Genomic DNA, 13,334 nt, shown 5'->3' with positions numbered 1-13,334 from the left:
ATCTTGATATGCCTCAGTGTTCCTTAAAATTAAAGGGTTAGGCTAGGGCCACAGTCTTTACTTTTCTCCTAGAGTAAAATCCTGCCATCTGTTTAGGTATCCTAGAAAACTCGAGTTTTTGTAATATCCTAAGAACACCTAGCAGCAGCAGAAAAACGTGCTTACGATGTTTAATGACAATAAAGGGAAGAATGAAAAGGGTCTAAACAATCACCCCAATCTTGCATTTTTCAGTTTATACTAGGCTTAAGAGGGCAATTGAAGTTAGATGCTTCATTTCATCCCACAATAATTCTTATTATAATAAAACATTTAATATCCCTTTAAAATATCAAAAAAAAAAAAAGAAAAGAAAAGAAAAAGAAACAGCTTCACCTTACTCAAATGAAACTTAATGGATCTGTCTCATTTGGAGGGTTGCAATGCCTGAGCTACAGTGTGAGTATCAGGATGTGAAAGCAGCTGTCACTGCTTTGTTTTTCATTCACAGTAGGTGGTTGCCAGGCAACAAAATACTATTGTCTGTTTCCATGATCTATTGGCCAATTCTTCTGGTGATAATGCTTTCTACAGTTTAAAACAGGGCCACCTTTTGGACAAAAAGAGATGAGAAAAAAAATTCCAAGGATGACAATAACATATATATGAATAAATATACTGCATGTACCCTAAAATTATGTGTACATAAATATACAACTGTGTGCTGATATACATACAAATATTTTGCACGTATGCATATATGATTATATACATTCCCCTACATACAAACTCATATAAATTTCATAGGCCCACAACTTGAATCTAAATCCCTTAGGAAAATCAAGGCATGAACTAGAGAAAAAAAAACAGAATTATTTTCTTAACAACAGCAATAATTTCCAGTTTATCACATATATCAAATCCTGTTTCCTGAATAGGAGGTCCTCCAGTCAGAAAAGCAATTCTGTCTACTTATATAAAAATAATAATAATGGGAAGCTTTTACAATCTACTTTGGAATCATGTAATACATTTAATATGTTGTTTTACTATCATATGCTACCAGTATGTACAAAGATAATTCAAAGAGTGTTGCTGTTTACACCCAAGAATCTTAAATTTTATTCATCTTAAAAATAATTGAATTGTTCTCCCTGAAATAGCCTCATGTGATTCCCCACTTTGTTTTGATATGGGTCCCTGGGGAACAACAGTCATGCTATGTTACTCTTGCATATTTCAATAGCTTACAAATAAAATAACACACAGTGTACTCAATGTAAAGTTGTCAACATTAACTTGCATCAGTTGCTGTTTGTTTTGCATTGACAAGGCTTCTAAAGATAAGAATTACAATATTCTTAGATGTACAAACACAACATCGAAACGGCCTGAAGGAATTAAAGCTGGAAAATGCTAGAGGCAATCACGCTTTGAAATGAAGAGAAATCAGTATCATTTATACATACACACATATTTCTTCAAAGGCTCTAAATAACGCCAGAACAATCTGCATTTTATGCAATGCTCATCCGTCTTCCCTCACAATATTCCGAAAGCACTTTAAGGTATCCCTTCCAAGAGGCCTTTCACTTTTTGAAACTCATTATCACTTTCAAATCTGTATATTACAAGAAACTGGAATAAGCAATATCCATTACATGAATAGACATTATTAATATAAAGTCTCTATCAAAGCGGCAACGCTAGCAAAACAAAAGCAGAATGTGTTAACCATGAGCTAAGTACCAGCCAATATTACCACTTTCCCTGACAGATCTCTCTCCAACAGTACGCACCTACCTCTTGAGAGTGCCCACCAGGTTTCTCCCTCACATCTCACCCCACAAATGACCCACTTCCTCCTCTCTCAGCTTTCCAAGCTCGCTCACCTGTGTCTCTCCTTCAGGAATCAATTTCCTTTCCACTTTATCCGCCTTCGTCAGATCCCTTAAGCACCCTTCATTACTTTCTCTAAACTACCAGACTCAAATCTGCAGCCCAGTTGGCCACGAACCTCTCTCTCCATATGCTCTTATTTCCTGAATTCTCCTAGGTCTGCTTTTAAAAATTGCTACCACCAAACAAATGCAAGCTTAATAAATTAGGATTAAAAAGCCAGTTTCTTTTTTCTTTTAATGTTAAAGCAGTGAAAGATTGAGGGAGAAAAAGAGAGAAACAGGAGTGCATCTGGGTGAAGGAGCGTGGCTCAGTGGCCATACAGTGAGACGCAGGGATTCCACAGAGTTGGGCTTGCCCACCTGTCGACCCCACTTTCCCCATGTGCTCGCCGCGGGATGACAATGACAACACTCCAGAACCACCCCCCTCCGAAAGGGGGCGGGGTTACGCCTTCAGCCAATCAGGACCCGAGAGCACCGGGTGTCCAACCTATGGGGTGGCTGTGGCCGTGCAGGGGGAGGACGTGGGGTGGTTTGGGAGGGGCCGCGTCCGTGGGAGGCGCGCACGTGTCGGGTCCGGAGAGGCGGGGAGGCTACCGGCGTCCAGGGGACGAGGCGCGAGCTCTGCACCTTAGCAGCGGCCGGGTCCGGCAGCCCCAGTGCCTCCTTTGCCTCGCGCGGGGCCTGGCTGGGCGCGCTTCCGCCGAGTAAGACCTGTCCAAGGTGTCCGAGCTCCCCGGGAGAGGGGGCAGTCACAAATAACAACAGTAGTACCCAGCGCAGACCAGGCGGGGAGGAAAGTTTCCGGCCCGCAGCAGAGCGGAGTCCGCCACCAATGGAGGAGAAGGGATGCAGGGCGGGAGGGTGACAACCTGCAAAGAAGAGGGCAGCGGGAGCACTGCGCGGACAGGACCGGTTCCCGGGGACGACGCCCGCCGGGGGCGACAGGCGCGGGGTGCGCTGTCCAAGGTGCAGGGGAGGTGACTGGCGCGCGCGGGCGCGGAGCCCGGAGCCGACACTGGCTGGCGGACGGCGGGGAGAGCGAACAACAGCTGTCTGGGGCGCGGGGCACCCCCGGGCTCGTAAAAGTGACGGAGCTTGAGCCAGGGCACAGCGGGGAAGAGTGTGGGGGCTGCACCGAAGCCCCCACGCGTCCACGCACCCCTCCTTACCAGCCTCACCTCTAGCTCCACTCCCCTCCCCCCTCGCCCACTCCTCTCCCAGTCTAGATCCAGGTGCCCTGGCGTGGGCGAGACCAGAAGACCCCGGCTCGGAGCCCGGACGCCCGAGGGATGCTGCGGGCCCCGGAGCTGCTTACCTGGGGGCGCCGTATGGGGAGCGGAGGCAGCCCGCCGAGCGGAGTGGGGCGCCGGGCGCGGCGCGGCTCCTCCTAGCCTCGGCGTCCTCCTTCTTTGCTTCTCCCGGACTCTGTCCCGGGCACGGAGCTGGGAGATGGGGCCGGGCTGCAGTCGCCGTTCCCTCCGCCGCCGCCGCCGCCGCTGCAGCAGACAGAGGACGCCCCGTGGCGGCTGGAAGCCTGTGTGAGTAGCGGCGCCTGGGAGAGCGGGGATCTGCTGAGGGGCGCTGGAGACTCCGCGGCTGGAGGCGCGCGGGCGTGCGCACGCGCGCCTGCAAATGTGAGTGTGTGTGTGTGTGCGCGCGCGCGCGCCCACGGGGTGGAGGAGTCGCGAGGGGAGGGGGAGAGAGGCCGAGAGATGCTCGTAGGGACCGAGGCAAAATTCTGCGCTCCCGGAAATCCGTAAACGCGGGGAAGGAGGATCGAACGCGCGTCTTGCTTGGAAAAGCTGCCCACGGGGCGGCAGCAGAGGAGAAGGGGAAGGCAGCAAGGCGCGCCCGGGCTCCGGATCCCAGCCCGGCGGAGCGGAGCGGAGTGCGCAGCCACCGATGCAGCAGAGCAGAGGCGGCGCCCGCAGCCCACGGTCCCGCTGCCCCCTCTCGGGAGGGGCCGAGGTCGCTCGCTCCCTCCGGAGCCGTCGCGGCGGTCGGGACTGCTCTGCTGGGCGCTGGGTAACCGAGAGAGGGACCACACGGTTGCTACGGCGACCTTGGAGGCTCCGGGCCAGCTGAAGGGCCAAGAGGAGAACCCGGGCGCACGTGGCTGACTACTGGCCGGAGCGGTCATGTGCCAGGGTTGTGGGCTTCGGGTAGATGGTGGAATTGGGCCGCGCGGCCTGAGCAGAGGATGCGGTGTATGCGGCCCAGCGTGGCTCGGCCAGGGTGCGGTCAGTGTGCAGGTTGGTAGGGGTGGGAGATCCTAACCCCAGGTAACGTGTCGCCTTTTTTTCCTCTTTGGATGCTACTTTTCCTCAAAGTTACCCACTTCCCAGATAAGAGTGCTGGCCTCCTCTTTGTTAGGATTCAACTTAGCTCTGCAGGCATCCAAGCAGTGCCTCCTTCAAATCAGGCTCGTCCAAGAGTCGATCCCACCCCACAACTCCCGCTCCTCCTTCATCCCACCTACATTGTAATACCTAAGAAGTAAATGTTTAAAGCACATTACATGCCCTGCCTCTTAAAAGATATACTGTCCTAGCGGTGTACTTTTCCTTGCTTATTTTAAATTCTGAGTGGAATTTTATTCAACCAAGCATTTCTTCAAGGGTCTTAAAGTCTGAGTAATACTTGAAATACCCTTCCTGGCAGGAATCCTCAGTTGCAGGGATTGTGTTTTGCATACTTTTGCATGCCCTCCAGTGCTTAGCATAGTACCCTGTACACTGTGAGCTCCCTGTAAATGCTGAATGAATGACATTGTTTTTCTAGCTTCACATAACCTGAAGGCAAAGAGTTGGATGCTGGGAAAGTCATTACCACCCCACTAGGCTTACTTGATTTTAACTTATGCCATTACCCTGTGTGTGGCTATTTTCCCCCCTGGCAGTCAGAACCCAAGCGCAAAGAAAGACAACAATACTGATCCATTGTGCACCCTTAACAAAGAGTGCACGCAGAAGCACTCTGCAGGGAACCCAGTGGCATCCCCTGGGTATGAGAGGGCCAAAGCTTGGAACCTAACCTCTCAAAACATGAAAGTCGCTCTTCATAAGCAGTTTATAATGTACCTTCTAGAGCAGAAGGATGGGGGAAAGAATTTTAAGAGAAGTACACTGTTTATTGTTTTGTTTTTGTTTTTTTGAGATGGAGTCATGCTCTGTCGCCCAGGCTGGAGTGCAATGGCACGATCTCAGCTCACTGCAACCTCTGCTTCTTGGGTTCAAGCGATTCTCCCACCTTAGCCTCCCAGTATCTGGGATTACAGGTACCCGCCACCAAACCCAGCTATTTTTTTGAGTTTTTAGTAGAGAGGGTGCTCACCATGTTGGCCAGACTGTTCTCCAACTCCTGACCTCAAGTGATCCACCCATCTTGGCCTCTTAAAGGGCTGGGATTATAGGCATGAGCCACCATGACAAGCCAGAAATACACACTTCTAATAGCTTCTCAGGTACGTATTTTTATCTTGTAAAGAGTAGTGTTCATGCACACTGCCCAATACATGCAGGATCACCCCAGACTGCTAATTCTGCTGTCTGGTGAAGCACCAAGTCTACATCCTTCAACCTCGGTATTTCTACAATCATCCTCTTAGAAGCAGAAGTCTTCAATTTTGCATTCCATGCTAAATTTCAATTCCTTTGAACTAGGCTCGCCTATGAGCTGCTTCTATCTCCACTAATGATACAACAGCTGTGAAATATAACTGAAATAAAGTGAAAATTAAAATGGATTTATTTGGGTGCTGCCTTGTGGTCTCTAGTGGGGGGTTCCTGTAACTGACTTCTCTACCTTCACTCAATTTACAAACTTCTTAGAAGACATTTATTGTGATATTGGAGTTTTTTGTTAGGTTGAAAGCTTAGATATTTAAATTTTTCACTTGAAAGTAGCTCTAAAACTTGCAGAAGAAGCAGAAAAACTCTAATGCCAAAAGTGGATGCTTGACAGCCAACCTATAGAATGGGTATGAGTCAGAATTTTCCAAAACAATTGTAAAGCTTCATTTTCCTTAGAAAGTTGCTCTTAGGGTTTTGTTGGGCTCAAAGAAACTGATACCTGAAAATATGGAACTTTGACATGCTGGACTAAAGAAGCAGCTGCAAGGTCTCTTTGACCTTCTTGTGTCTCCTGTCTCTCAGTCTGCTGTCTCACCCAAAGCACAGGGTGAAGTTGTTCTCTGAAGTTCTTTTATGTACCTAGAAACCAGACCTGCCAAAGAAGAATGCACCTAGCTTCCCTGAGTTTTTATTAATCTAACTTACATTCCAGGAGGATAGACTGAAGCCTGACAACATAACTGGACATATGTTTGTCACACTGCTCTTCAGGCCCAACAGACTTTATCCCAGGCCATTGTATGTTTACCAAGCTCATTGAACTCCACCAAAAATTCTTTACTATCGCCCATAAAATCATCCACATTTCCCTTTCTATTCTTCCCCTGGGAAGGATATATGAGCATCTGTACCCCATTGGGTTATTGGGCAATTATTCTGCAATTCCCTTGTGTTATGCAAATGAAAATAAATTTTGTATATCTTTTCTCCTATTAATCTGCCTTTTGCGAGTTGATTTTCAGTGAACTTTCAGAAGGTTAAAATCCTACAATTTTAACAGCTTCCCAAGTGCTTGCCTTGGTGGGTGGACGAATGTTAATAAAGCTGTAACTTCTCTGATGACCACCAAAGGGGGCAGTTGGGTCTTTATAAAAATAAATACACTTGGCTGGGCACGGTGGCTCACACTTGTAATCCCAGCATTTTGGGAGGCTGAAGCAGTTAGATCACCAGGTCAAGAGACTGACCAACATGATGAAACCCCGTCTCTACTTAAAAAATACAAAAATTAGCTGGGCATGGTGGCACGCACCTGTACTCGCAGCTACTCAGGAGGCTGACGCAGGAGAATTGCTTGAACCCAGGAGGTGGAGGTTGCAGTGAGCTGACACGCCACTGCACTCCAGCCTGGTGCCTGGTGACAGAGCAATACTCTGTCTCAAAGAAATATAAATACATACATACATACATACATACATACACTTAGCCGGGCGCGGTGGCTCACACCTCTAATCCCAGCACTTTGGGAGGCTGAGGCCAGCAGATCATGAGGTAAAGAGATTGAGAACATCCTGGCCAACATGGTAAAACCCATCTCTACTAAAAATACAAAAATTAGCAGAGGATGGTGACGCATACCTGTAGTCCTAGCTACTCGGGAGGCTGAGGGAGGAGAAGCACTTGAACCTGGAATGTGGAGGTTGCAATGAGCCAAGATGGTGCCACTGCACTACAGCCTGGAAGACAGAGCAGGACTCTGTCTCAATAAATGAATGAATGAATACACTTTTAAGAAACCAACATTTAAAAATAAGAATGTAGGCATATAGCAATCTTAATGTATGTTAACTTAATGTATGTTAACTTATAAATAATAAGTTAATGTATGTTAACTTAAAAGGTAAATAATAGAATAACAACATGGATATATAGTATTTCTGACCAACTTAAACATAAAAGTTTGGAGGAGCCACTAGGATTATATGCTATCCACCCATAGCTCCTCCTACTACTTAAGTACTAGGTAGTAATAAAATGTACAGCCGAGATGTCCATTTTTATGTGTTATTATCAGCTGGATTTAAAATCAACAGCATATTTGTAAAAGCTCTATTTTTCGTCTTAAAAAGGGAATGCTGTTTAACATAACTGCTTTATTCAGTTTGCAGCCATGCAGTAAACTGGCCAATCATTAACTTAAAAACACAGGATGGTGAAGGTGTGGGGCCTATGGAGAAAGATTCTAAACTGATTTGATGGTAACTGTTTTGTCAGTCTAAATTAAAAAAACAAGGCTTTCTACCTTTAAAGACTGTTACCTTTAGACTGTGAGATGTACCATGAATTCCAAAGTCAACTCCTCATGCTAGGAGCCCATTGCCCCAAATTCTCTGAAGTGAGAAGGCAGGGACCGTTAGCTGAAATGCTGTTGATTTTAGTGAGCACACATAAGGATACAGGTAATGTCCCCCATAATTAAGTCCCAGACCACTTAGTCCATTAGAATTTTAAATGATTAAAAAACACCTTGACCTACACCTGGAAAGAAAGCACCAACTCAGTTGAGAGTTTAGCACAGGAACAAGAAGCAGCCTCAAGTCATCCTGTTTGTATCCATGTTTTTAAACATTGTCTTATTCCACATACTATTTAGGAAAACTTAATTTTTGACTGGAGATCAGACATCTTTAGGAAGGTAAAAAACAAAATCAGATAAAAAAATGTTGTTATAGTTTCTGCAAAGCAAAAGAAGACTGCGTTTCTTTCTTAGTCATCATTGCTGACATTTGGGGTGCAGGTAGACATGTTTAGTATCAGTGATTCTAACAGTTTATGGAGCAATGGATTTCCAAGAAACTGAAGAAAGCTATGGATCCTTTCTTCAGGAAAATAAACACATGAATGTGTAAAAAATGTTTGAATACAATTTCAGGGGGTTAAGGGAACTTCCTCTGAAGCCCAGGTTAAGAACTACTGCCTAGGCCGGGCGCGGTGGCTCAAGCCTGTAATCCCAGCACTTTGGGAGGCCGAGGCGGGTGGATCACGAGGTCGAGAGATCGAGACCATCCCGGTCAACATGGTGAAACCCCGTCTCTACTAAAAATACAAAAAATCAGCTGGGCATGGTGGCACGTGCCTGTAATCCCAGCTACTCAGGAGGTTGAGACAGGAGAATTGCCTGAACCCAGGAGGCGGAGGTTGCGGTGAGCCGAGATCGCGCCATTGCACTCCAGCCTGGGTAACAAGAGCGAAACTCCGTCTCAAAAAAAAAAAAAAAACAAAAACAAAACAAAAAAAAAACTACTGCCTAATATAGATTCACTGCACCATGACATTTTATGGCTAAAGGGAAAAGAATTGGTAGATTTACTAATATCACTTTTAATCTAATAATTTATTTTATTGTCAACACCAAGAACATGCATAAGCAAATCAGTAAACCGAACTAGTATTTATTGAGTACCTACTTCATAATCAGTTCTGCTCTTCAAGCTGTGTTTGTTACCAATAAAGTATAAAATATGATCTGTGCCTTTAAGGAGACTGCAGTCTAGTAATCATTATTCTTGAGAACAAAAAAAGTAAATATAAGCATAATTTATCACTTGACCAGGTGCAACAAACTTCAATATGAATTACCGGTAAGACTTGATAAAGCTATTTGTTAAATAAATAAACCACTTGGGTTATATTGATTATCAGTGGCCAATGTATATATGTATATTTTCATATTCATATTCCCTAGTAGTAATCATTTAGATGATCACACCATATATCATGTAAAAAGCTAGTCTATTGCTGTACTGTGGATTTTAGATTGAGGATATGAAGAAGTTGACAAGGAAGGATAGACTATGTGGGCAATGACAGCTGTGGATGACAAATCCCTGGGATCCCTGGGCAAACTGGAATAGATTAGAATATGCTAGAGCTTATATTTAACCCATCCAATAATTTATAGGGCAACCCATGAACAGTATTTTGAAGTTTCTATGTCTACGAAGACCCAGAAGTCTCTTCTTGTACAATTTTAACATTCTATTACTACTCTCCTTACATTTTTTTTTAATTTTCACCTTCTCAGTTTCTTTCCACTTATTAACACAGAATTATTTTTAATTAATTTTTAAACTCACAACTTCTTCATGCAATTCCTGAAAAAATTATGAAGAGTCAAAAAGCACTTATAGAGTGAATTGACATAAAGCCATTTACTTAATTAGAGCTGTCTGAAGCCCAACCATCCATGTATTGAATGCTTTACATAAACTGCCTCCCAATGGGCCCCAGAGGCTTCTGGGGAAGCTAGGACTGTTAGTCACATCTTTTGATTTTTCCAGAGGTGGTCTTAGCGCAGCATGAAAGTAACACAGGATACTGAATCATAAGATCTGAGTTCAAATCCCAGCCCAGGCAACAACCTGCTGTGTGAGACTGGGCACCTCACTTTCTGAGCCTCACTTGCCTTGTCTGTGAAATGTAGATAATAACGCCTACCTCATTAGTTTCTTAAGAAGCTTTCATAAAGTAAAGGGTCCCTTTGTTGTGTTGTAGGAACTCAGTAAATCTTTGTAAACTTTGGATCTAAATCAAAAGTATGTGGCAGAGAATTGGAACACAGTGATGAATAGGAAGCTCCTGTAGAAATTCTGTAAATCTTTATTATAATGTTGAACTGAGCTGATTCCTGGGAGTCCCTTCCAATGATATTTTAAGAAAACCACAGACAACCAAAAGTTGGCAGAAACTGACACATGCAGGAAATTGTGGATTCCATAATTCTAGAGGTGCTGTAATTCTATAAATTCTGCTGCTGTTGCAAAACCCAAGCTTTGTGTTCATTCGTTTCTAATTAGCCTCTGTTTTGTTTCTGTCACACAGATTCTGCCTCCCCAATGGTGCTTTGCCCTGCTAATTTAACTACGTGAACATTCATTTTACAGATTAATACCAACTGTGAAAATGTCTTTCTTTTAAATAAAAATAGTTCACTGTCCTCTCCTCCCCACCACTTTCCAATTGTAAAAGTAGTGTGTATGCTTACAGAGAAAAAATAGGCAATACAAAAATGTATAAAGAAAAAGATTGGCCAGGCGCGGTGACCTATAATCCTAATACTTTGGGAGGCCAAGGAGGGTGGATTGCCTGAGCTCAGGAGTTCGAGACCAGCCTGGGCAATGTGGCAAAACCCTGTCTCTACTAAAATCTAAACAATAGCCAAGTGTGATGGTGGGCACCTGTAATCCCAGCTACAGGTGGGAGGCTGAGGCAGGAGAATTGCTTGAACCTGGGAGGTGGAGGTTGCAGTAAGCTGCGATTGTGCCACTGCACTCCAGCCTGGGCAACGCAGCAAGACTCTGTCCCTCCTCCCCCCGCCAAAAAAAAAAGAATCGCAGTAGTATTACCGTCTCAGGGACTTCCTACAATTACTATTTTGGTATATACCCTTTCAGACATTTTCTTTGCATATATTTATTCTTGTTAAACAGTCATTCAGGTCAGCCAGTCACAGTGGCTTACTCCTGTAATCCCAGCACTTTGGGAGGCCAGGGTGGGTGGATCACTTGAGGTCAGGAGTTCGAGAACAGCCTGGTCAACATGGTGAAACCCTGTCTCTACTAAAAATACAAAAAAAAAAAAAAAAAAAAAAAGCTGGGCATGGTGGCATTTGCTTGTAATCCCAGCTACTGGGGAGGCTGAGGCAGGAGAATCTCTTGAACCTGAGAGGCAGAAGTTGCAATGAGCCAAGATTGTGCCATTGCACTCCAGTCTGGGTGACAGCCAGACTCCATCTCAAAAAACAAAACAAAACAAAAAGTCATTCAAGTCAAGATTCAGCCATTTTAAATGTTACCATTTTAGAAAAAAAAGACAAACACTTTCACAAAAAGTGAAATGTGTTTCTTTTCCTTTCCTATACTTTCTTTCCAAGATGGGCTCTTTGCTCAGCAAGTCCTTTAAAACAGAATTTTCACTGGTCATCCTTGAAACCTTCTTTTCATATTTCCCCACTTTTACCACTTCTAATAATGAATACTTTTAATGGCCCTTTAAAAACTTGATCTCACCTTGTGCTGATGCTGATATGTTCTGGAGTCACAAGCCCTGCTCCTTGGCCTCTGGCCACTCTGTAGGTGCTCTGCATTACTTAACCTCCACCCTCAAAATGAGATCCAGTGCTAACCTTGGATTTAGTACTGCATTCCCTGAGAGAGCAGAAAAGATTCTTGGTTTCAATAAGTAACCAGAGTGTTCATTGGAGTGACCATCTACATACTGGCCCAGCAGAAGCTTGGCCCAGAGGTGGCGAATTATTTGAATTAATGTTTTATGTCCATTGCTGGAGGCAAGTTTTGGAAAGTTTGTTTTATTTTGCTTTGAAGAATCTATAAACAATCCTTAACAGTTAATGCACATGATGGCTAAAGTTCCAATAGAATTTCCTACTTCTGCAGTTCAGTATGTGCACTAGTTTACCCAGGAAGCTATCATTAATTAAAAGTCTAACAGTGTTTGCCGGGCGCGGTGGCTCAAGCCTGTAATCCCAGCACTTTGGGAGGCTGAGGCAGGTGGATCACGAGGTCAGGAGATCGAGACCATCCTGGTCAACACGGTGAAACCCCATCTCTACTAAAAATACAAAAAATAAGCTGGGCATGGTGGCGCGTGCCTGTAATCCCAGCTACTCAGGAGGCTGAGGCAGGAGAATTGCCTGAACCCAGGAGGCGGAGGTTGCGGTGAGCCGAGATTGCGCCATTGCACTCCAGCCTGGGTAACAAGAGCGAAACTCCGTCTCAAAAAAAAAAAAAAAAAGTCTAACAGTGTTTGTAATTTTGCCAGTATGCTAGTTGCATAGAGGGATATGGGTTCCCAAAGTAAAACGGCTTTAATCCCAGCCCATCGCATTCTGAAAGTCTAAGAAAGAATTCTAGTGCCACTCTTAAAATGAAAGCTAGAGAACTGATAGAAGAAAAAACGAAGGAAAGGGAGGGACAGAAATCAAGGTGGGATATCTATGGGAGTTCTCTGTAGAATATACACACTATATTGTAAATTATGAAAGTTCTAAGTACAACTCATGTGCAACTCTTCCAAGAAAACAATAAGATAAAACGTGACACATGAGACAAGCTGTATCTTGGGAACTATATACATGGTATAATAATATGCACTGAAAAGTTTTAGTGACTGCTAAATTGCAAAAGAAGAATCAGCGAATTGGTATTATGTCTCTAGCATTAATCAAAGCAGAGAGAGTCATCATATTTAACAAATTAGAGAAATTCAGCAACTGGGAAGATGAACTCATTGCTCAGGAGCACTTGTCTTGATTTTTTTTGTGTTCTAGGTGCTGTAGGTGTATTTGGTTCACCTTGGACTGAAAAGTGACCTTGGGCAGGAAGAGGTACCGAAGTCTTTATTCAGAGATGCCAAGTATATAGCATTAAATCTAAAAATGAGGTGAGAGCAAAAACAGAAACTCTGAAACTGAGAGACATGATGAGGCCATTGGGTCCACAACCAAGAGATGGAGGCTCTCCACTTTCATTTCCTTTGACTGCATCATCAGAAACCAGTCTTGAATATAATACAACCATATTGACCAGAGTGACGAAAAATGAAAATAAGTTCCAAAACATTTTTAAATTTAAATACTTTGGTGGCAGTTCTAATAAAACAAATATGCTGTAAATCCCTTAACTTAGTATTCACAAATCAGAATCATCAGAATAAACATTAATATTGAATGGAAAGATAGGCAAGCATGGAAAAGTAAAAGTATGATGAGATTTATGATCAGATTGAGCTGGATTTGGATCATGGGTCTATCACAAGTGAACTTGGATAAATTTTTTGACCTTGATATCTTCTTCTAAAA

At 44.0% G+C, this 13,334-nt stretch overlaps 2 protein-coding genes across 8 annotated transcripts in view; both read right to left on the bottom strand.

Annotated features, from left to right (window-relative positions):
- Positions 1-3,639, bottom strand: part of ENOX1 (ecto-NOX disulfide-thiol exchanger 1) — a 616,720-nt gene extending 613,081 nt beyond the window's left edge. For all 7 annotated transcript variants that reach the window (XM_074387775.1, XM_074387776.1, XM_039473378.2 and 4 more), the window contains exon 1: positions 3,199-3,639. The gene's annotated coding sequence lies outside the window, so the exon portion shown is untranslated. The remainder of the gene's footprint in view (positions 1-3,198) is intronic.
- On the bottom strand, positions 565-4,023 carry LOC141581532 (uncharacterized). The gene is made up of 2 exons (XM_074387351.1): positions 3,276-4,023; positions 565-3,190 (listed from the first exon to the last, which is right to left on the bottom strand). Exons 1-2 carry the CDS (start codon positions 4,021-4,023, stop codon positions 2,334-2,336), a joined length of 1,605 nt encoding a protein of 534 aa, XP_074243452.1. The 3' UTR covers positions 565-2,333.
- Between the last annotated feature and the right edge of the window lie 9,311 nt (positions 4,024-13,334).

Source organism: Saimiri boliviensis, chromosome 16 (genome assembly GCF_048565385.1).
Source record: "Saimiri boliviensis isolate mSaiBol1 chromosome 16, mSaiBol1.pri, whole genome shotgun sequence".
Classification (NCBI taxonomy): domain Eukaryota; kingdom Metazoa; phylum Chordata; class Mammalia; order Primates; family Cebidae; genus Saimiri; species Saimiri boliviensis.
The sequence above is the reverse complement of the archived record's forward strand: the minus strand, read 5'-3'. Positions and strand labels throughout refer to the sequence as shown.

Excerpts from the sequence above, each read along its gene's own strand:
- LOC141581532 (XM_074387351.1), bottom strand. The coding sequence starts at position 4,023 with ATGACCGCTCCGGCCAGTAGTCAGCCACGTGCGCCCGGGTTCTCCTCT. Across the intron at positions 3,191-3,275 it reads CAAAGAAGGAGGACGCCGAG|CTCCGGGGCCCGCAGCATCC; the intron begins GCTAGGAGGAGC and ends CCAGGTAAGCAG.